Raw genomic sequence first — 25,547 nt, forward strand, 5'->3', positions numbered from 1 at the left:
CGGTACTTTTCAGGGCCAACAAACTGTTCCGAAGAAGTGGGTTGTCATCGGAGTAATGACACACACATCAACGTTAAGACATCCCCACAACTTCATATGATGGCATTGGTCTAAGTTCTGAATTGTATTCCTGAGACAAGACTAATGAGCCTGATTTGCTGCAAGAAAGGCATTTGTAGTACTTGAACCAAATATGTCCAGTAAGTAATGTGACACTGTTTTGATTCTAGAGTGATATCAGAATTGAATATGTCATGTGAGTGACCTGAGACAAAGTGATAACATAAAAAGTGGCAGAGAAAGTTAAGAAACTGGTACCAGCCATCAGTGCTTACCAATCTGTAAACCTTATTTTCCTGCTTATTGGAATCATATATGGTTACTGAACCAATGTCACTTCATGTAACCCCTTAATAATCATGGACTGGTTGTTAAAAACTGGATCAAAGGTAAAATAAAGTAATACTGCTACCAATGATGAAGTTCCAAAACGTTCAAATAAAAAGTGATGAATATATATCTATTTAATTTATATGCACAGATGAACAGAAACCATAATGTGTTCTGTTATGAAATGTTATCCAATGTGATATGAAGGCAGCCAAATTTTTCCAATGTTTAGAAATGAAGAAAATATCTGAAAATGTAGTGAATATGTTCATAGGAAATACCGAGAATTTTGGAAGGTAAAGTTGTTCCTTGGCAAGTACTGTCTTCGCTCGCTTGGAAACCGAGATCGTGGGTTTGAATCCCACTCAGGGAATGGATGTTTAGTTTGTGTGTGTGAGTTTTTCTGTTTGTGTACAGGTAGAGGCCTTGCGATGAGCTGATCACCCGCCCAAGGAGTCCTACCGTATGTGTAAGATCTAGAAAAACCGAAGTGAACGGAGAAGTTCATGGAGGTAGGCCTAGGCCCACTGGGGCTGTAGTGCCAAGGAAAAAAAAAGTTCCATACAATGAAGTAATCTGAGCGAGTGGATGTATAGATCCAAATTTTCTTGACCTCAGCGCCAGCTAGATGTGAGTGGTTATCTTCACATCCCAGATGCTTACTCCCAGGGAAAGAGCCCCTGGTATGCATTAGAGAGGAGGTTTGGTGGAACCCTGAGCAAGTATGGACGATTTGGACAGCAGAAAATTCTTGACCCTACCGGGACTGAAACTCCAACTACTCAGTTGTCCAGCCCGTAGCTAGTCACTAGGTGCCGAAGCACCAAACCATGCCTTTGAAAGGTTATTTCCTGGTGTATGAAGAAACTTCTTCCAGAATACCTAAAGGCCAGAATACATTTTATAAGAAATAATATGGCATTTTGGTAATCATAAAGTCACATTTCATTCAGAGAAAAGTTCTGTGTTTACTATGAGGATACCATGTACACGAATATATCAGCAAAGTCAACATTTTCATTGTCTCAGGAACCAAAAACAAAGAATGTAATTCTGAGCAATTTTTGTATGTATGTATGTATTATGAGAGGGTGTGGGTTTCCTCATGCACTTTGACCAGTTATTGGTCCATTGTGCGTCCCCCTTTTAATTTCTACTGTCGCCATACCCTACCGGTAACAGTGCGTGCCATCAGCCCCTGTAGAGCCAACGAGGTCGGCCCCCGGTACCTTGATGCTTCCCCCATCCACCAGTGGCATTGGAGACTACTCGGGCGGGAAAAAGCCTGTAATTTAGCTCAGATGTCTTCTAGAGACATGAGGTTCTTTTACGTGCCGTAAATCTACGACACAGGATCCACGGCTTAAAGTCCCTCCCGGAGGACTTGTTCCCTGAATTTTTCCGCCCTTAAAAATTCCACGACCTCTGCTGGGTTTTAACCCGCGTACCTTGAGTCATGAGGTGGGAACGTTACCCCTAGACTACGGAGGCTACTGAGCAATTTTTGTAACTTAAAATACTGTCAACCAGCTGAGACACTTAAATAATTATAGTATCTAATGGATGTGGTTAATCTTTCATATTATACTGAGCCAGACTAAGTAACAGGCAATTCATGACGAATGTCATTATTTCACTGATCATTACGCCACTTTCAGCCGCCGCTAAACACAGCATATAGAGAGGCGGCACTTACATGAGGGACGACGTGTGGTGAATCTTCTCGGATGCCTTACTTGCATCATCCACTTTGGTTCTGCAGTCGGTGGAATCCATGCAGATTGACAGACAAGGAGACAAGAGAGAAGAAAACACACAGAGAAAAAGAACAAGAAGAAAGGACACAAGACAAAAAACAATGGAATTATAAACTGCAAATTAGCTACAGATAAAGTAACAATGGAAAATGCAAAAAAAGAAGTGTGCTTTATTGTCATTGATGGATATAAATTTATTATATGACTGATGCTCTTTGTGTCCATTTTTTGTTCATATTTCAGCACCAAAAGTAATACACAACTAAGCTGGTAATTCAGAAAACAGCCTTACACATTTAAATGTTAATTTTAACCACAAAAGGCGAAGAAAAACTAAGAATTTAATGTCTGAACACAATCAGAAACACAAAATCACATTCTATATTTACTCCTCAGGGGTCTTTTGCCCTTTAAAATACAATGTGTTACCAATTCGAATATTCTGTAACTCAGATTTTGTTTCATGTTTTTCTAATAATAAATTCTGATTATGTTCCTAAATGCCATTAACTAACATGGTATATCAGTGTTCAGAAGAAAGACTGACATTCATGCTACCTAAATCTGTGGTCACTTGTAGCCAATCTAACGAGATATTATGGGTTTATCTGTGTAGCTGCATTTCTCTTGAAGCAGGCTCTGCTTTCCAAGTAGGTATTTCTATAGTGGGGCTTGAAGTCAAAGATTAAAGTATAAAATAATATTCTCGCCCTTGGATTACCACCACTTGAGTTAAGTGTAATACTCTGGCCTTTGAAAATAAGCTGAATGAATAGTGTTCTGGCAAACACTACAGCTGCCACCACCAGGGTTAATGTTTAAGTGCGGGTCTGGAAGCACCTATATTAATCGGACAGTGGGTGGTTAGCAGAAGGTGGACATGTGACTAGAGGATGATGAAAGGGGTAAAGTGTTACATAACAGAGAGCGAGAACACATGATAGGAAGAAGATGCTATGAAAAGTGTTTTAGTTACTACATGATTAGATATATAAGTAATAATGAAAGCTGCTTTTGCAACTATGTGATTAGGACAAGGATTTTTTGCCACATGGTTAGGAAAAATGTGCTGAAAAATTTTGTAGCCAAATGGTTGGGAATGGAGGAGACAAAAAAGTTTCATCATCCTCTATAATATCAATGTAATTGATTATATAAAATATATTCAGCTTACCAAGTAATAATTATTAAAATGGGAAAGCATAATTGTCATGTTTAGAAATAGGGTTCTTGAAACATTTATTATATTTATTTTGATACTTTAATATTTTAAAGATAATATTTAATGGAAAGATAAAATAAATATTGTCATTGACTTGATAGATACAGTTATATGGCAAGACATGTTAGTATGATAGTGTTACATATTATAATGAGCCTGTTGACTGAAAACAGAGAAAGTCACATGTCTGGATTCCACCTACTCACAATCCAATCATAATATCCAATATCCGGAGGGGGAGCAAAATAAAAAAAAATCAAATAGAGATTTCAAGAGGCTATTCTAAATAAGAATTCGAAGATGTCTCTAAATAGCTGTAACAACTATATATCTGCATTTATATTGGTATTAACTATTGTATGATATGTTGTACATACTTAACGTAGTGCTTTGAAAAGAAATATCAACTGTAAATAAATTACATTCTAACCATATGTTAACTTATATATACCTAATATTACTGTCTAGGTGCAGCAGAAGAGTTTCAATATTCAGCAGGATAGTAGAGACAAGGTACCTAAAAACACAGGACTAGATTCTATTAGGAATTAAAATATTTAGAAGAAATGGAAAATACAATCTGTACAAAACAAAGTAAATTAACACAGACAAACTTAGATAAATCATCTGGATAGAATGATAAAAAGAACGGATTCTGCATAATAAAAGACTAAAATGATGCTAAAACCAAGCAAGAGAGAAAAGATGGAATGAAAATGTGAAAATGGAACAGGTTTCATTTAAAGTGTCTTTTAGTAATTTCCTTCCCATCCAAAATGAGAAGATTAATACTTCTCTAAGAATATAATATATAATATAATATTCCGTCCAATTTCTGAAAAAGTTCATGATAGAAATATCAGTAAGTGCCGTGACAATTTTACTTCATGTGATTTTGCAGGTGGAGTCAGCTGCCCTTTGGCAAACCGCTTTAATCTTCTGATCATACCTTCCTCCTGTAACACCTACATATGGGCATGTACACAGATATGTACACACACACTCAGACAGCCCACCACTCCATGTTTGCATACACGTGAATTGTCAAACTTCCTGCTATATTAATTCTAGAAACACTATTGGTTTGAGTATTTATAGTTTCTAGAAATAATTACACATCTTGTAACAATACTTGATATTAATTAATGTGCAAGAAATGTGGAGTAAGAAACTCTTAACATTATATTTTGACCCTACTAATGCCCTTCAATATATTTTAATTAGTTAGGATTTCTTCTTAAAATTCTGATATTTAGTTACAGGGTTCAAGCATTTCTACATTTCCTTAGGTTGTAACACTGAACTATCAGATAACAGTTGAATTATTTTATTTGATGTTAAATTTAAACTGACTGCTGAGAGAATGAAAGAAGAATGAACTTACTGCAAGGAAGGGGCCGCGCCATAGCTCAAGCGGTTAATCACTGGCTTCCCATTGCGGCGGCCCAGGTTCGATCCAGGGTCTGGTCAAGTGGGATTTATGGTGGATAAAGTGGCGCTGGGGCGGGTTTTCTCCAAGTACTTCGGTTTCCCCCTGCCAATCTTCATTCTACCAATTACTCCACAATCAGCCTCACCTATCATCTGGGGCTGGTACAATAGGCCACAACTGGCCGCAGTAAGAGGGACTTTGCCACGCCAGACTAGCAATAAAAGAATGATACTGCAAGGAAACTCTGAATTACGACATTTACAATAATGCTTGATGATGATAATGGGGATGGCAACCACAGCAGAACAAAAACATTGAAATAAGTTAAGTTTCTCTCATATGAGAAAAATAAATACACCCCACATACCTATATATCACTAGTCAGTATAAGCAAGTAATTTAATAAGGGCTAATTTAATAAGGGCTGTGCTTCAACTGCATTGACTTAGCAATATCCTGTTCTCTGAAACAACAGGCTGTGAACAACTGTGTGAATGGGATACTTACGAGGGCGGGCTGGGTAAGGGCACCTGGTGTATCTTCCACGTGGCAACAGACATGGAGTGTTCATCAGCTGCATAGCAGCGCCACAAGCTCTGAATCAAAGTGGCTGCTGGTTGCCGTCTTCTTATCATGTGCTTCTGTCTTTGCTGCTGCTGCACTTTGAGAGCAAAACCCGAGCCTAGGATGCCCTACAACAACAGTACAAGAAGCTCTGAATATAACTCACCCTGCAGCAGATCAAGGAATCCCAAATATACATCACTCTGTAATATTTCACAGAACTATAAATATATGTCACTCTGCAACAGGTCAAGAAACACTAAGCTTAAGCCTCCCTGCAGCAATTCAATAAATTCTAAGTCATCTTGCAATATGTCAAGGAACTGTAAGCAAGTATCCACAGAGCAATTAAAGGAACTCAAGAGTCAATCTGTAACAGTTCAAGGAACTCTAAATGTCAGCCACCCTGCAAACTTAATCACCTTGTGAGATAATATTTGTACTAATGTGCCATCATCACAAACTTCCAGATCTTATTCACCCTGTAACAGTTCAAGGAACTGTAAGCATAAGACTCTCTGCAGCAGTTCAATGTAAGTAAACAGCAAACAGCTTGTTTTTTGATTGCTTTTTATGTATCAACCCTGAAAATGGAAGCAGTACGTTCTTCCAAAAGCTTTCTAAACTTCTAACAGAGTATATGGTACCACACCCCAGAAGACTATTCTTCACAGTCATCACAATGAGTAGCGCAAATCATTAATCACTATTTCCATTAAGAATCATATGAAACACATGAATACAAATATAACTGTGCTGTAATGGGTCCGATTCCTGATGAGGTCACTGGACTCTTCAATTGACCTAATCCTTCCAGCAGCATTATAGCCCTGGGGTTGACTCAGCCTCAAACAGAAATGAGTATCTGTGTGGTAAAGTGTGGCTGGTGGGTAAGGCTAACAACCTCACCGCCACCTGCAAGCTGATTGTTGAGAAAATGTTGGATCCTCGACATGTCACAACCCTATGGGCCTCCACAGCCTGCTATCTAATGGTACCAGAGCTGACATACATACAGGAGTTCATGTATTTGGTATAAAGTGGCTGCCACAGAGAAAGGTGAGGGATTGAATGTGCTGTACAGTGACAGAGAGAGAGACAAAGTGATACTGTCACAGTGCCTTAGGACTGATTCTACTTCAGTAGTTATCCAAATTAGCTGGCAACGTCATGTCCTGGCCTAGTGAACTTCTGGTACAAGATCAAACTCATTTCAGCATCCTGTTGCAATTGTTTAACTTAACATCCATGTATTTATCGTCCGTCAATATTGCAACACTTGTTTGTTCACTACTTAATTTTAATTTTAGTTTAACATTATACACTTCGACACTACATGTGTTGGCCCCAAACTGCCATCTTCAGGTGTCTTGATATGTTACAAATATTTTATTAAATTATGATAAAACTGCTACACTGTCTTAGTCCATGTTAAACTCACATGCTGTAGTTCTCTTTTCAAGGTAAAACTTTTCGGTGCCTAGGCACTATTAAAGACAACACCACATGCTGTGGAGAAAACACCCAAACCATGGGTATATGGCAGTCATAACTGAAAAGTAGGCTACGAACGTGAGGGACAAGCTGCCGAAACAAAACACCCTGGACAGACATACATTTATGAACAATGGACGACACCCCGTGGGAGGTGAAATAAAATGCACCAAAATAACGTGGGTATAATAGAAACTTTAAAGGATTTTATCTGGTTTTGCCTTGAAAAGAGAACTATAGCATGTGATTTTAACATGGACTAAGACAGTGTATCAGTTTTAACATAATTTAATAAAATATTTGTAACATATCAAAGACACCTGAAGATGGCAGTTTGGGGCCAAAACATGTAGTGTCGAAGTGTATAATATTGTGACATGTTGCGCAAAGGAGAACCCCCCCCCCACCAGCAGTGACGCGGCGGGTGAGTCAGCGCTCCCCTCCCCCTCCTCCGCAAGGTAACGTAACGGTGACGCAACAGGATTGTTACTGTAGTAACAGCGGTTACTACCACTAGCGTTACTAGCAACACGGCGCCAGGCAACAAGGGTGCCTATTACGTGGCCGTTTTCCGTATGGTCCGATCAAGGCTACATGGGGAGCAGCGAAGGCTATTCACAGTGAGTTGTACTGAGTCAGTGAGTCCTGGAGCTACCGCCGAGTTAGCCAGCAACTAGTCAGTGGTATTCTGGCATTTCGAGTGTACTAACTGTGATACTGCAGATAGCAGTAACCGTAAATCTGTAATTTGGGTGATTGTAAGTGCGAATGTGAAATAAAATTCGCTACATCAAATACATCGAGAAGTTATTTGTCGCGATATACGCAAGATACGCGACAATATTAAACTAAAATTAAAATTAAGTAGTCAATAAACAAGCGTTGCAATATTGACGGACGATAAATACATGGACGTTGAGTAATTTAACTTTCTAAAAGCTCTTTGGTGAAACTAGGTGTGGGGAGTTATGTCTGCAAACTCAGATGACTGGGTCCCATTTCCTGAATATCTTTACAACACAAATGAAAGGAGAAGCTTCATACAAGCCACTTTCATGAAACCTGGTTAAGTTATGATACACGCACTGGAACATGGTCTGGTTGATGATGGTTTAATAAGGAGGCTGGTGAAGCATAAGTGCTCTAAATTGGTATCCAGGAGGTGCTCAGTTTAAATCTTGGCCAGGACACTGATTATCCTAACTGAACTTTATCATGCTTCTCCTCACTCCCTACAGCAGGACAGTGCCTCAATTAGGAAAAAATTATTTATTTCCATATTATTTCAAGTTCACTGTTCACCGGCTTTCATACCATTTGACACTAACGAGACTGGTTACTGATGGCATAGTAAAATAATAAACCACACAAGCTAATGATGATCAACATAACTGTGCCCATGTACTGTAACTGTCATAGCATGTTTTCAGTGACATCTGTCCATGACTTACCGCTGGGAGAGCGAAGAACGATATACCGAGCAGTGCGCAGAAGGAGGCGATCACTTTGCCCTGCCATGTCTCAGGCACAGCATCGCCGTAGCCCACCGTGCAAAGCGTTATCTGCAACATAATGACCATCATTTCAAAATGAATCTCATATCTGTAAAAGACTTTTGGAGTACTGAGGAGGAGTACTTATCTTTGACTATGTACACTGTCTAATTTATCTCCAAAATTGCTTACAATCTCTGAAGAGACGAAAATTTTCCATAACCACTTCACTATATCTACGTAATGACTTATAAAGTACTGTATATCTGACTTCACCTTCTCTACTCTACTGCATAACACAAAAGAATGAAGAAATTTATCTGTGCTAGTAACTAATTTCCTCACTCAGCAACCAGTCAAATGTTAGAGACAAAGCTGCAAACTTAAAGGCCAAAAAAAGATAATCTGCTGCTCCTTCAAGGTTAACTCACACCTCTGGGAGAAGTGAAGGTTAAGTATTCCATTTATGTTAAATTTTACTAATTTATGTAAACTGTTCTAATGTATAACACATCAGAATTATATTGCACTTGGAATTTACTATAGATTTTATTCTGAAAGTGAGTACTATACTGCATTTTAATTACATATTTCTGGGCTATAGCTTTAAAAAAGATTCACGCTTGTAATACACATATTTCAGCTACGATTTTTATTTTTGTTTAAATGGTAAGAGCCTCATTTAAGAAGGTTGAAAATTAATTATCAAAGGATTTAAATTGAGGTATTCTGTACAGTTTTGCAGGTGGATACCCGTGCTTCAGAAGAATGTAATGCCTCCACTTTCCGGGTAAATATTTGTAAGTGAGGCACTGATTGAATTAAATAGGCACGTTGCAAAGAAGGTGGTCACTCAGACCCTAAATATGGAGACAATATGTTCGCCAAAATTGTCGTCTAATTACATGAATTCGGAGAGAAAGGAAAAGACTGATAAAAGACAGGAAGAAACAGAACATCGGATAAATATGTGAAGAAGTAATATTCCCTGGGAGATTAAACCTGGAAATTATGAGAATATTTGTGGCTTATCCCAGACAATCAAAAAAATTCTGAGATAGTACCATCAAAATTACCAGTCATGTTATTCCATTTCCCTCTCAGTCACCATAATTATATTAGAGTGTACCACTAGATGCTTGTATATTTGTGGTTGTTACAGGATACATAAGGATCCAATTTTCATAAAATCCAGTATATTATGGGCAAGGGCACACCAAGGAACTGGCAACTGCAACATAACTGCAATTTCAGAGAACTGGTGTCAGCTTAAGTTGAACACATGTTACTGAAGGGAGCAGTGCAAATTGAAGAAATGCAAAGTAGTTTCCTTACTTTGTACTGCTCCATTCAGTATCATGTGTTCAACCCAGGCTGATAACAATTCTTGGATACGGCGGTTGCGTTGCAGTTGCCAGTTCCCTTGGTGTGCCTTTGCCCTAAGCATTCAAAATTATAATTCAGTCTGTTCATAAGTTATGTGGGCTGTGACAGAAGCTCTTTGTTCCTTATGATGTTTGTGGTCATGGAGATGTGAAATAATAAGAAAAATCTCTCTTTCTCTCTCTCCCTCTACACATAAGAGAGATATGTGAGTGTGACAGAAAATGTTTGAAACTATAAAATTTGGGACTACAATGGCAATGAACTGTTGAGTGTTAACATGCTAAATGAACGAAAATTATGCAGTAAGTCATGAAGTAAATCATGTACCTATATTGTGCATCAGAAACAACATGATGACACAATTCAAGATCACAATACCAAATCCAGTAATAATAAAAAGATAATAAAATTAATGCTGTAGTAATTTAAAATAAATGATTTGAGCCACTGCATTTGAGCTACTGGAGTTTTAGGAACAGTAACTACAGTAATTAAAGTATATAATTACAGCAATTAAATGGCTTCCCTAATTAAAGTTGCAATTATTATGTTTCTTGTCTGCTGTCTAAAAGCACTGAAACTTGAATTTAAAAGGCTATAACTCTGGCTGTAGATTTGCATGGCTGTGAAACTTCATGTAGTTACTATAGGATTCTAATGATGGCGTATAACACACAGAGATATTGGGTTTTTGGACTTTATCCATTGTCCTGGTTTTTAAGATAAGTAACGTTGTGTTTTTCTTAGTTATCTTAAAAACCAGGACGATGGATAATGTCCAAAAACCCAATATCTCTGTGTGAAACTTCATCTCTGACATTAAGGGAAGAATACAGATAGAAGGTTATCTCAGGGAGAGAATATTTGTATGAAGAGGGATGAAATAACAGGTGGCTGTAATGAGGTTCTTCATAACTTGTACCAAATATAATTAGAATGTGGGAAAGAGGAATAAATGTAGGATTTCGGTGGGAAAGTCAAAAGGAAAGAGAACACTTGGAAGATCTAGACATAGGAGGGAGGATAATATTGAAATAGGTTAGTCAAGTAGGATGTGGTATGGATTTGATTCATCTGGCTCGGGATAGGGACCAGTGGCGGGCTCTTGTGTATATAGTAGTGAAACTTCATGTTCCATGAAATGTTGGGAAATTCTTGAGTAGCTGATTGATTGGTGACTTCTCAAGAAGGACTCAGTTAATTAAAGAGGTTATCTCAGCATGGTCGAAATATCACAGCTCTTAAATACACAGTTCATTTTTCAGTCATGAAACATGCAAACAGATGCTATCTCTTCACCATGTGTCCATTTTATGTGTATCCAGCAAATGACACATAAGCCTAAAGATTAGAGTGAGTATTAAAATGAACCTTAGAGGAATAGAAGAGTACTGTCTTCTTGGATGTGACACCGTGTAGTCTTGTAAAAGTATACTGACATTCCTCTGAAACTACAGTGACTTCTAGCAGACTACATGCCACCATATAGCAGAAGAGTGTTCTTCACAGACACCTCAAATACTTGTTACAGAAACAGGAAGACTTGAGGTTTACATGAAGTGAAGATCCATATTGTAGTCTACCGATTTTGGAAACTCTGTGGCAGTTTCTTAATTGAGTGCTAAAGTTTCAGAAGAACATGCTGCCTCCACCTTCACGGTTTGTTTGTAGCACAGTCTATTTCAGTTCACAGAGGATTTCATGATAAGCCTTTAGATTTGACGAAGCAAAAAATTAGCTGTAAAGTAAAATGTAAAGCAATGTATAGTAGAATGTAAAAGTAGAAAATGTAAAGCAAAGCAAGAAAGTAACAAGGACTGCTCATGTAATCTTACCACTCCCCACCAGAGGGCATCAGCGAAGTTGGAAAATTTATCATTGGTGTCCTTCTCAGCTAGATATACGAGGAATGAAGCGAAGATTAGGCCCAGGAATCCGATGTAGAGTGTCGTGATCAGCTCCTGTAATAGATAACAATGCAAGTTCAGTGACAGTCACACGTTAGTTCTGCAGTAACTGAGAATGTTGGAAGAGGCGGGAACAACATATGACCAAGCTGATTATTGTATACACGATATCATTCCCTGTGGTCTTCTCTGTCCAAGGTCTTGTCATTACATACACAGAATGTTCCATAACACTCAATATATTTATAACACAAAATCCTTCACAATACAAGTACAAGATATTTAACACAACAACCTATAATAATATCCCCTGATAGAACAAACCTGAAATTATAAATGATTAATATATGTCTTCTTAGTCCTAACTATAGTTTTAACTTACTTTGCTTTAACCAATGATGAAGTGAAAAAATCTAGATAATCAAGTTTAAGAATTTAATGTGAATACCGACCAATGGATAGAAAAAAAAAACAGCGATGTGGAAAACAAATGTGTTATCAACCTGAAGGCTGGCAAAAGACTGCAACATGCAGTTGAATATAAATAATTATATAATTATTACTTATTATATAAAACCTTGTGTCAATGGAAATATCATATATAAGACCAACATGTGATGCCATGACAGTGAATAATCATAAAAGTATGTAAAATAATATGTTTTTATTTTTGGACCAATTTAATTAATTTAAAGAATAAACTAACACAAACACATCAGTTTTATCAAATGAAGGGTTGATATATTTTATGTTCAAAAATACCAGTCTTAATGTACAATTATCAAGGTGCTTTAACGATAGAAAGAAGAAAAAGACTTGTCACTGTGCTTAATTAGTCAAGCACTATGTCATGAGCATATATGGGGGAGTGGAGGTATAGTTCCACCTTTCTTGACTTCGGCACTAGATGAAGGTGAGAGGTCAGCTTCACTCTCCGACCACTTTACCACAGGGGAAAGACCCCCTCCCCCTAGCACCAATTGGATAGGAGGTTGGGTGGTCCCCAGATTAAATCTGGACGCTTTGGAGGAAAAGCTCTTGCACTGCCGAGAATCGAACCCGGGTCGTCCAGCTCATAGCCTGTCTCTATACTGACTGACCTATCACGACTCCTAAGGTGCTTTCACATAGAATTATAATTATTCAAACTAGATTCATTACAAAAGGTATCCATGGCAGACATATGTAATGCAGTAAGCTGGTAATGGACAGGTTGAATATGATAAAACAGGAAGCCATATAAATGGCTCTGGTCCAGATTAACACTCTGGAGAATCACCCGTGTGGAGGCAGGGTCGAATACCTCCATCGTGACCCTTCGAGTCACAGGAGGCGACGAAAAGGGAAGTCTCAAATCTGAGACAGTAAAATATGGTCGCTAGTACTAAGGGACTCGGACCTGAGAAAGACTGCGCTGGCAAGGGCCAGCAGCATATACAAAAGACAGACCCGTCCTCTCGTCAGAGATGGTGCCCCACAGAAACAAGACCGTAACTGTCAAACAGTAATAAATATCTGGTCATGAGCTCCAGATGGGGCTCGACACCAAGACTTACTGACTGACTGACCGTCAGTCACAAGGTGACTTTGACTTGATTAACACTCAAAAGGGTGGAGTTCATTTAAATGGTATTTAATAATATATTTCTTAACCTCACAGAGAATATACTATATCTCTATTATGAAGAAAAATAATTTAATGTCATTTAGATAAGCAATCACTGTTTAATGTCATTAGCATATGTAACACATATAAAGAAAGTAAAAGTAAAGGTATCCCTGTAACAGGCCGTGGAGGCCCATAGGGTTGTGAGATGTTGAGGTTCCCACATTATCTAGACAATCGGCCCATAGATGGCGGCAAGATTGTCAGCCCTACGTGCCGGCCGCCTTTTACCCCCAAGAATATTCCAAGAATATTCCTGGTACTCATTTCTCTTAGAGGCTGAGTCGACCCCAGGGTCATAGTGCGGCTGGAAGGATTAGGTCAATTGAAAAAAAAATAGTCCAATGACCTCATCGGGTCTTGAACCCGTGACCTTCCGGCTTCTAGCATAGTGCCTCAACCAACACACTACGTAACACATATATGCACTAGAATTTATTTTCAGTTGTTTACCATCCACAGCACTTTAAAGAGTTAATGATCCAGTTTTTACATACCTGTCTGTGAGCATACACAACAGAACCCAGCAGCTTCCAGGTACCGCCTCGGCGATCCATGCGGACCATCCGTAGGATCTGGAAGAAACGAAGTCCGCGCAGAGCCGAGGCTGCAAATACCTGACCACTGGAGCCCATACTCAGCACCACGAGAGAGGCAAATATGGTGCTCACGTCTGTATGGGGAAACCCACATTTATTTGTATAATAAACACAAAAGAGCTTCTAGATCATCATATTGACAGTCAACAGATCAAGAGAGATCATATGAACGTACTGTACCATTCATAGGGTTCCATTACAGAAAAATAAGCAAACGGCACCCAAGTCAGTACTGGGAACCTAACAATTATATTTATATTATTTATAACAGGAATCTTGCATCACCACAGAGTAAGTCAAAAGAACACGATACATGATAATGTCTTATATACCTGTGGGCCCATACTCAGCGCCACGGGAGAGAAAAATACGCTGGACACACATGCATGGGGACATCAATAATTATTATTTCACTTTAGATAGAAAAGAATTCCTGGACAATCACAGTATGAAACAACTGATCAAGTGATAACAAGGAATAGGATATTCATGTGTACCTACATTAAACAGCATGAGAGAGATAAATGCCGTGGTCATGTATGGGAAACAATTATTATTTGACATTAGATATGAAAGAACTCCTAGACAATCACAGTGAAAGATGACAGATCATGAGAGAAGATACGTAATATGTTGCATCATTAATACAGCCCATGAAAAGCAGTAACAGAGGGAAATTTTGTTCTCACATCTGTATGAGAGAACTGAAAATTATGTAAATCAGATACAAAATAATTCATGGATTATTACAAACAGCCATCAATAAAAGAGAAATTAAATGGGATAAGCTGCAGCATTCATATGGGGCGACTAGGGAGGTACATATAGTGCTCATTTCTGGTCGGGAGACTATACAATTGGATGTGCACATAATAAAATGGACTGTCTATGATTTTCATGAAAAAAAGTAGAAAATCTTGAGAGCATACAGTCTAATGGAGCCAGAGAAAGTATAATAAGAGGTTTGATTATAAAATTTTAACATCATTAAGGCTATTCAGGGCATGTATGCATAAAATGAATATAAGATTATCACGTAATACTACTAGTTTCAAATCAAGTTGTTACTCACCTATAATACAGAAAGGCCTCCTGAGAAATTTTATTCGGCCGAGGGCCCCTTGATACCTAGATCTACATCCTGAGGACCAGAGCCTGAAAAGCAAAGGAATTCAATTATGAACTGCATATCAATTACACTGATTAATTTCAGATGTGCATATATTACTGTTGTTATTACAAATAAAATATACAATTGAAAGGTATGTAACGAGTTAATATTGTGATACTGTGGGTCTTGGCATTGTACAGTCTGACAGTTGGAGAAACATGGCCTACATATTCAGGTTAGACTTCTGCAAAGTATTACTATAAATCCCATTAGTGATTTGGCAGCTATTTTGATCTTAAATGATCATGAAATTGAGAAATCAGCCCTATGGTCCAAAGTGGGAGCAGGAGGAGAGAGAGAAAAAATTTAATTAATGAAATATTAATTGCAAACAAATTATGAATTAATCAGACCACTTTTTATACACCGAGGCATTACATCCTGTCGGTGAACAGCCTTCAGCGATAGGCAGACACTGAATAGAGGACGACATACGAGTATAGTCCACAGAGTGACTTAATCATGTTGAACAGAAACACGCGAGAAACCCATACACGCCGGCCGACAGCCGCATTCGAACGCCAATGTTATTTAACGAGATCATTTTGCCTCTTTCCGGACACATATTTCATAACGATGCCGCTAAATTATATTTATGTTACGTAAATAAACTCTGTGGTTTTAGTCCGCAAACGTACTATACCGACCGAGCGACCGCCGCTTGTCGGCGAAATTAGTGCCAAATTTAGCGTATACAGAGTGTCGCGCGGTCAGCGCAGCGAATCCTCCACGGCCGCTAATTTCGGTTTTCTAGACCGCAGCCGCTATTTCCTTGAAACAGATCCTCAATTATCCTCACGAGGCTGAGTGGACCCCGTTCCAGACCTACTACTTCTCAGAAAATCTGGTAGCGCCGGGAATCGGACCTGGACCTCTGGATCTGTAGCCAGGAACTCTGACTACTAGACCATAGAGGCGGTCCTTTCAGTTATGTAACATGAAATATATTGAAAACTGGATAGTTCAGTGAGTATAGCGACGGGCTACGGGCTGAACGGCCGGGGTTCGATACAAAAAAGGGGCAAGATTCTTTTTTTACCTCTCCGAAGCGTCCAGACCGGCTCTGGGGCCCATTCAGCCTATCCAATATGCACCAGGACTCTTTTCTAGAGGATAACGCGGCCGGACCGTGACGTCAAGAATGGTGGAGCTATACCACCTTTACACCATACACCTTTATGGCGTGATACGATTTACTATATAATGTATGTTAGTAATAAGATATTTCTTAAAATGAATCATTTTTATGCTTGTTGTGTACACCTCAGTGACTCTCAAATAACCTCAAAATAACAAAGTAATAACGCGGTATGGACACGTGTCCCATCTGCAGCAGATACCTGTATGGTGCTGCCACTCTGCACTCTGCGGATAAATTTACAGGCTCTGTCAAGTCTCAGAAACTACAGGCAATCACACAGATTTAAAGAATGCAGGCAATAACAAGATCTACTCTTTTTGTGTGCATAGAAAGGGATTCCTGTGACACTTCGAGATGTCTATGACAGCATGCTGAGACGTTCGATTAGTAACATCAACTTAACAAAGAAACCCAGTGCGACAGAGAAAGTGTTTGCGGATGTTTTTTTTATAAAGAAACAAGAATTCAACCTTCAAGACACCTCCAGCTTTCCTTGCAGTTCAGGCACGTGGTTCGAACAAGGAGGATCAGTAACAATTTTATGCCTTACAGACGAGCTTGCTAAATAAAGCTGAACAAATTCATAACGTGGACGAAACAGAGCAAAATTTACACCGCCCAGTAACAAATTTTCTGAACGAACCCTCAGTAACTCAGATCGCAAATTATTTCGCAAACATGATATCAGACATCGCTAAAGAACCCAGAATCCAGAACTGTAGTAGAAGGTATACAGCGGTATGTGCCATCTAGCCTCTGTTTCCTTTGGAATGAATTAGGTATAACTACTTAATTCCTTCTTCAGAAGTCGCCAGTCGTTCAGCTACTCAATAATATCCCAATATTTTATGAAACCCGAAGGTTCATTGCCGTGTTCACTACAGCCCTACAATGGTCCCTACCCTAAGGCAGATCAATCCAGTCCATACCACCCCATCCTATCTCTCCAACATCCATTTTAATGTTATCTTCCCATCTACGACTAGATCTTCACAGTGGTCTCGTTCTTTCTGACTTTCTCACCACGTTCCTATACGCATTGTGCTTCTCTTTATGAGTACTACATGCCCTGCCCATCTCATTCTCCTTGAGTTGATCATTCTAATAATACTTGGAGAAGAGTACAAGTTATGAAGCTCCTCATTGTGCAGTTTTCCTTAATCTCCAACAACTTTATCTTCTTTCGGTCCAAATATTCTCCTCAACATCCTCAACATCATCAATCTTCCTCAGTTCCTCCCTTAAAATCAGAGACCAAATTTCACACTCATACAGAACCATAGGCAGAATTATAGATTCGTATATTCTTAGACAGCAGACGAGAAGACAAAAGGTTCTGAACCGAATGTTAGCAAGCATTGCCAGAATTCCGACCGCTCTTAATTACATCACGAATCAGATTTTTATTTGTTACTGTTTTCCCCAAAATATCTGAACTGTGCCATATATTTAAAGGATCTATAAGGTGAACTGGTTATACGCTCTGATTTTTCGAACATACAGCCGACATCTTAGTCGTATGAAGAATTATACAGTATAACCATTCTTTTTATTTCTTGGTTATAATTGCCCAGTCTCAGGGTAGAGCAATGAAAACTGAACTTCTGTTATTTATTCGCCGGTACAAGTAATAGTTCAATCTGAAAACATCTGAGCAACGCGCTCCTCAAGTCTTACAATTATGTGTCGTGTTGTTTGGGATTCCACCAAACAGTGCAGCTCTCTGGTGGTCACTCTCTGCTTTTAAGAAGGTCCCGACTCCATACTTATGCACAACGCAGTCTCAGTAGATTCTAAAGCATTCTGACCATGGTGTATAACATTTAAGAGCGCTGGGTTTTTGGGCTTTGTTCATTGGCCGGTATTCTAAAAAACACAGAAGAAGAGAACGTTTTGGAAATTGGATCTGTTTTCGTTCCCAGGTAGGGGTGGGGGAGGGGAGATATCTACTCTGTTGGGTCCCTTAGAAAGAGCTGACTTCAATCACTGGACTCAAAGAAGCAGATTTAAGACAGAATCAAAGGATAAAGATAAAGATTTACGTGTGCTCTTTCCTGTAGCCTAGCCTCATGTACCGGTACGTACTTTTGGCAGGGATCAACAAAAAGGACAGCGGGAAACTGGGAAAAACGTAAAATCCGGAGCTCAAACTTCCACTTTACTGCATTACAACAGATGACAGACATCAATGCAACGGCTGTCAGTACAGCACGTACATATAACAGCTAGATAATTTGGAAATAATAACTCTGACCGAATCCTGAAGCCACTCCGTCACTGCGAAACGAAGGACTGGAGCGTATCAGGAAAGCCAGGCAAGAGATTGCTTATTGTTCAGCTAATTAGTTCTATTTATTTATGCTTAATACAACTACGCCGTCTGGAGTTCAAGTTACTATATACGACGTCAGTATTTGAGAGAAAATGGGGGTACGCGGTAGCGTAGTTGGTTGAAGCACTCTGCTACAAGCCGGAAAGTTGACGTTTCGATTCCCGATGAGGTCATTGGATTTTTCAATTCAATTCAATTCAATCCTTCCAGCCGAACTTAGGCCCCGAGGTCGTCTCAGTCTCTATAACAGAAATGAGTACCAGAAATCTTCCTGTGGGTAAAGGGTCTGCCAGCCGGCGCGTAAAGCTAGTGTCAGTGTCACGTGACTTCGAACAAGGCCCCGCATTCCTAGTCAAATCCCTAGCTTGTGGTGGGAGGATTTTCTTAACACTCGCTCTTCCACTTTCACCGACCCCTCGTATTTCATTGAAACTACCCTATTCTCTTTTCGAAGAACATATTACAATAATACAAATATATTGTCACTCGTCATGCAAAGAAAAATACGTTTAATGTGTATTACTAATTTACACTTTGAAAATTAAGTTTACAGCAGCTCCACTATCTGCTAGTCTCTTTAAGTAATTATATACATTTGCAATTACTTGCTTCGTCTGTGAGTGTAGACCGATACCCTGACCTACTTTCTCACTCATTATGCACGATTTAACGCAGAAGGAAACTGACGTTTTTAAACAGATGATAGAAAAACCGTAATTATAATCTGCTCCGACGGTGCCTTACAAACAACTGGCCGCCTGTAATTTCTCACACCCTCGAACCCACTCCCTTGTCTGAAATTTTCATCTGCGCATTCAAGGTTACTTGTTCGAAGCCATGTTCGAAGTTACGTCACACCGCCATCTGTGAGCCGACTGATTAGAAAATGTGGGAGCCTCGATGTCTCACAAACCTATGGGCCTCCACGGCCTGTTAGAGGGATAGGGATCGAACAGTTCCAGTTCCTGCAACCAGAACACACAAAGTGCTTAATCCGGGATGTTATTTGCTTCCAATTATTTGTTCCTGGTTTCATTAACGACGCTGATGATGATAATATACTTTCGAATTATAAGAAAAACTAAAACTATCCCTGTAACAGGCCATGGAGACTCATAGGTTTGTGAGACGTCGAGGCTCCCACATTTGTCTAGACAATCAACACACAGATGGCAGTGAGGCTGTCAGCCTTATGCGCCGGTCGGCCACCCTTCCTGGCACTCCTTTCTGTTAGAGGCTGAGACGACCCAAGGGACATAGTGCGGCTGGTAGGGTTAGGCACAATGACTAATGCAAGATTAATTAGAAATCATATGGAAGGGCCGCGCCATAGCTCAAGAAGTTAGTCGCTGGCTTCCCACCGCGGCGGCCCGGGTTCGATCCCGAGTCTGGTCAAGTGGGATTTGAGGTGGACAAAGTGGCGTTGGGGCGGGTTTTCTCCGAGTACTTCGGTTTCCCCTGCCAATCTTCATTCCACCAATTGCTCCACAGTCACCCTGACCTATCATCTGGGGCTGGTACAATAGGCAAGAAGTGGCCGCAGTACAAGGGACTTAGTCCCACCCCACTAGCAATAAAAAAAACATCAGGAAGAAAGCGGTCAGGATTTCATTCAGTCACTGTCCTACATTTTCCTAGAAGAACTGCGGGAAAACTGAAATAATGAAAAAACGGTAGAAGTTAATAGAAACCTTTCAGGACAGCGGCGTCACTTTCGATATTATACTCGGGACCTCCCGAAAACGTGTCAAAAGCAGTCGAGTCAACTTTATCAGCCGTCCTGCTTACTACAATGATATTACTTAGGTCATATCTCCAGCAAAATAACTTCCAGAGCCCAAAAAATCATGATCCGATTATGCTGGTTGCTGATATCGCTTTACGATTTTAACACATAAACATCATCCACCTACTGATTCATGAACTCTAGTTCGGGAAGCCTTTCACGTGATTAGCCCGGTCATTCTGTAACGAAATTAAACCGAAAGTTCTCTGGTATGAGCATCCAATAAAATCGTTTGGAACTGCTTTGCTCTTTGAACTTTCCTACCAGTTACATCCACGGTCGATCTGTTCCTCTACCAAAGCGTCGTTCTAACTGAACTGCTTCTGAAAGAAAGAAACACGAGTTTGTACTGAAACGAAATATCTATCATTAGGGTTCCTAATACGGAGGCATACTGATACATTCAGACCGAGAACTTGCTCAATATTCCTGTTCGCCATAAGCAGTGCATTGAAGTGAAAACACGAACGAGAAACCGTAATTGTCTACCGTAAAAGGTAGAGGTAAAACTATCCTTGTAACAGGCCGTGGAGGCACACAGAATTGTGAGATGTCAAGGCTGCCAAATTTTCTAGATAATCAGTTCACAGATGGCGGTGAAGTTGTAGGCCGTACACGCCGGCCGCCTTTTACTCCTCGAAAGATTCCTGGTATTCATTTCTGTTAGAGGCTGAGTGAACCCCAGAGAAATAGTGCGGCTGGAAATATCAGATCAACTGAAAAAGCCCCATGACCCGCGACCTTCCGGTTTGTAGCATAGTGCCCCAACCAACTATGCTACGGCGTGACCCCAACTGTTTACCGTATGTCTTATTTCCAAAGCTACTCAGGAAAGTGGAGACGAAGTAAAATTTGGAATTGTGTATCGGATGTACATATTTCGTTTTATGTCAATTATTCCATCTAGATGGAGGCAGCAGTTTTCTCCGAAACACTGCTACTCAACTACCATATTCTACAAGACTTCTCGTGTTATGGATTATGTGGTTTGTTGTCAGATTTTCAACTTGGCAGCCCGAATCAACGCGAGGTCAGGTCATGTGGGATTCGTGGTGGGCAAAGTTGTACTGCGGCAGGTTTTCTCCGAGTACTTCTTTTTCCCTTATCAATTCCATTTCGACAAATACTCCGTTTCTCTCATCCATCATTCGGAGCTCGTACAGTGATCGATTTACGCCCTAAGCACCAAGGGACTCAGTCTCACCCCACCTTATGGGTAAGGAAACACTCCTGCAAGACGTAGTCGGAATTGCATTTTGGTCCTATCCTATCCAATGCGTTCCGTGGGCCCTTTCCGCAAGGGTACGGGGGCGTGATCTGAATGTGGCTACTGACCTTCATTTATTGGAGAGATCAAGAATGCATATAACATTACCTCCATTCCCCCATATTTCGTTCAGATGTGCCATTTAGTTAAGCGCGACCTTACGTTTGACCCGAGCTTTGTACAAGGATATGAAAGGAAGGTACATAGGGACGGTCTTATCTGTGTATGTAGAGGGCAACTGGACGGACTTTCAAGAAAGAAATACAGAGAGAAAAATCTTATTTTGCCAGAGAATTCAATTTCCAAATTTCTGACGTGATGGGATTTCCTTGTGTTTGGATTTGAAATCACCTTTTTCATAATAAATTTGTTTAATTCTGCCATAAGCCTTTTACGTAGAACCGCGGTTCCGGAAATGGAGAATATAGATTAATATAAAAATTGCACAATTACACTCTTTTCTAAACGACTGAGACACTATGGCTGCAGCACGAATCAAGTAAAGGTTTTTAACGAAACCATATCTTGGACTAAGGAAACAAAGTATCTTGGTGTTACACTTGACTTAAATTAATATACCATACCCACATATTCTGTATTTTGCGCAAAGCTAATCACAGACTGAGGCAACTGTTCCCTATACTAAATAAATCCTCCATCACTGACATTAATTTAGCGTTGGTAATTTATAAATCACTCCTCCGTTCCATATTCTCTTATGCCTCCCCCGCATGGGGCCCTGCTACCAACACTTACGCAAAGAAATTACAGACATTTCAAAATAAAGTCCTCAGGATAATAACAAAATTACCGAGGGTAACACAAATTGCAACCTTACATCAACAGACGGGAATGTCATCAATAAAAAGTCATTTCAAGAGGTTAGCGAGGACACTGTATCAGAAGTCTATAACCAGCGAAAACAGTCGGATTCAGGCACTAGGACACTACGATCATATGGGTGATAAACATCTGCGTCCCTTATCTCTGTATGCACGATTATCAGCTCTAAGAGTACACGTACGAGTCTGGTTCGAGAGTCCGGCTCGACGAGGAGCCGGGCTCGGATTAATTTCACCACGCACGTATGAGCGTGGCGACCCACACACGAACGAGTTTGGCTCATTGGAACCCTAGCCGAATCGGACTCGCGAGCCAGACTCGTACGTGTATGGGCCCCCTATGATCTCTTTACAGGTAACGGGATGGTTGAAAGTATCCCCAAACGCCCTGTACGCCTACGACCACATCGACCAACCATCATCTATGCTGGACAAGGAGAGAAGATGAGATTAAATAAGAATTGTAATCATAAAATCCTGTCATTGGATGAGTACCAAACCTTCCTCCCTCCACAACAGATATTTAAATTTATCAATGCTTAAACAGTTACAACCCTTTGCATGTGTGGTACACAATGTTTGCTGCTCATCCAAAATATGCAAAAAAAGAAAAGCTGTAGAGAGATACTCGTATATAAACTTTTCTTAAAATAAAGCAACAGCCATATAGAGTCTAATGTTAGGGTTCGCGCATTCAATGCCGGACTGCTGGCTAGAAGTCATTTTGCATCCGGAAGGTCCTGCGACCGGCCAACTCGACCAAGGGTTTCCTCGGTCCTAGAGCAAATGCTGAGTTGGTGCCCAAATTTCAAGTTGCACTGCAGGCCTCACATGCAGCCCTCTCATTGTTAACATCAAATTTTCGCCCTAATATAGCCCTCCCAACGTTAGCAAAAAAAAAATTACTATAATTCACTCCCTCCAGCGGCATAAAAATACAGGGTGGGCCAGACTCAATTAAGTAGTTTTTGATTAGATTTATTTTTATTGATAAATGTTAACAATTGCAATGGTTACAAAAATGGAATCGCACACACATAATTCATCGATTTTCAAGCTGCTGGTCAACCTGGGCACCACCTAAGTCAATACAGGCTTGCAGACGCAAAGCAATATTTTCACACGCCTTTCTACACATATTCACCGGAACTTTATTGAACTCCTGAACAATCACCTCACGCAGATGTTTCACACTGTCAATGGGATTAGCGTACACCTTGTCTTTGAGGTAACCCCAAAGGAAAAAGTCTGGTGGGGTGATGTTGGGTGATCGGGCTGGCCACTCCACAGGCCCTCGACGCTCAATCCAGCGTTGAGGAAAAACTTGAAGCAAGAACGCCCGAACAATATTGGCGAAGTGTGGTGGGGCCCCATCTTGCTGCCACCACAGTTCATCAAAGTTCTCGCTCCTCTGAAGTTCTGGGATGACACTTTCCCTCAGCAACTTTAGGTAGGTTTCCCCCGTGACGCAACCTTCAAGGAAGAACGGGCCAATCAGTCCTTCGTACGTCACGCCGCCACACACCATCACTCCCGGGGACTGTAAATCGTATTTAATGGTGGCACTGGGGTTCTCTGGCCGCCAAAACACGCAGTTGTGTCTGTTGACCGATCCTGATGTGTGAAATTTGGCCTCATCAGTCCAGACAATATTCCGGATAAGGTCAGGTTTCTCCTGAAACTTGGTTGGCATCAACTCGGCGAACTCAAGTCGCCTGTCGAAGTCGTCCTCGTTAAGAACATGAATAAGCCGTGGATGGTATTGCGTCAGCTTCACGTCACTCAAAACTCTCCGCAAACTTGTCCTCGAAATGTCCAGTAGGGCCGACAAACGGCTGGTAGACTTCGATTTCTGAGGAGATGATGCCAGTTCCGCAGCAACACGTGCTTGTGTGTCAGCAGTTCGGACAGTTCTCGGCTGCCCAGGATGCTTGGGATTCAAAACACTGGCAGTTTCATCAAACTGCTTGTTTATTCGGACGATTGTGTCCCTGTGGACTGATAGCGGTCCAACTCTTCCAACATCCTGCGCTGGACTTCTGATACATTGTTAGTAACTGTGAAAAGGCGCACACATTTTACACGCTGCTCGATAGACAACCGTCTACCGGCCATGACGTTTCCTCGATGCGCACTAAGTAGACAGTGTATTGACCTCGTTCACAGCATACCGTATGATGCTGCCATCTATCGACAACAAAAGGTACTTTCCCATTATCCCGTGTTGTTGGATTGGTTAGTTATTAATGATCAAAAACTGCCTAATTGAGTCTGGCCCACTCTGTACATATAAAAAATCTGATTATATACTCTACGTATAACAGAAGGACAAGCGGGCACTGCCTGGGAACCTTCAAAATAGGAGATACAGTTTCTTCCCCCCCCCCCCAAATAGTGTCTCTCACTACCACACCCACTTCTCTCTCTTTCTCTAACTTAGGATGTGAGACAGTCGCCGGCCAGTAAGGACGTGAACACGGAAGCTTAGGGATCTACGGCTTTGGAAGCTGTTACCAGACAACGACTGACCAAGACATAGCAGACTGTGAAGGCTTAGTACGTTCTATAGTGAACTGCTGAGTGTGTCAATTAATGATAACGCTGTGGTTACTTGTAGTTACAATCTGTATGCCTTCAATAAATCCAATTAACAATTACCCTTCTATAGTCACTCATATTCGTGACGATATATTCATATTATGGTCTTCTAGGTTAAGATGTGCATGTAGCCGAATACGTTGGTCTCGGAAGTTTCTGGGCAATATACCCCCTCGTATTCTGAACCATTATTTGCACGCCTGTTGCGGAACATGAGATATTTGGGGGCATGCGCCTCTGAAAGCCAACTGCTATTTTGCCCTTTCGCAAATAAGAAAAGATCAAGACATGCGCCTCAACATTACTCGGCCTAATCTATTAAAGCAGAATAGTTTGTACAGCCCTGTGTACCATCTGTTCTAACATAGAAAAACTCCTGCATTCTGACCAAGTAACGTCTATGTGTTTCGTGTGATTCTCAGAATAACAGCGTTTATTTCTTCGAATAGCACTAATCTGTCGGTTTTTGAAACTGACATTTAATTTTCTTTTCTGTAAGG

At 40.4% G+C, this 25,547-nt stretch overlaps 1 protein-coding gene across 1 annotated transcript in view; it reads right to left on the reverse strand.

Moving 5' to 3' along the window:
* LOC111874363 (potassium voltage-gated channel subfamily KQT member 4) overlaps positions 1–25,547 on the reverse strand; it is a 1,139,978-nt gene that overhangs the window by 94,176 nt on the left and 1,020,255 nt on the right. Inside the window, exons 6-10 of the mRNA XM_033755418.1 lie at positions 14,983–15,065; positions 13,809–13,984; positions 11,574–11,699; positions 8,311–8,421; positions 5,309–5,493 (exon numbers count right to left, since the gene is read on the reverse strand). Of these exons, the coding sequence (XP_033611309.1) occupies positions 5,309–5,493; positions 8,311–8,421; positions 11,574–11,699; positions 13,809–13,984; positions 14,983–15,065 (681 nt within the window). The remainder of the gene's footprint in view (positions 1–5,308; positions 5,494–8,310; positions 8,422–11,573; positions 11,700–13,808; positions 13,985–14,982; positions 15,066–25,547) is intronic.

The sequence above is a fragment of the Cryptotermes secundus genome, unplaced genomic scaffold (genome assembly GCF_002891405.2).
Source record: "Cryptotermes secundus unplaced genomic scaffold, Csec_1.0 scaffold49, whole genome shotgun sequence".
Classification (NCBI taxonomy): domain Eukaryota; kingdom Metazoa; phylum Arthropoda; class Insecta; order Blattodea; family Kalotermitidae; genus Cryptotermes; species Cryptotermes secundus.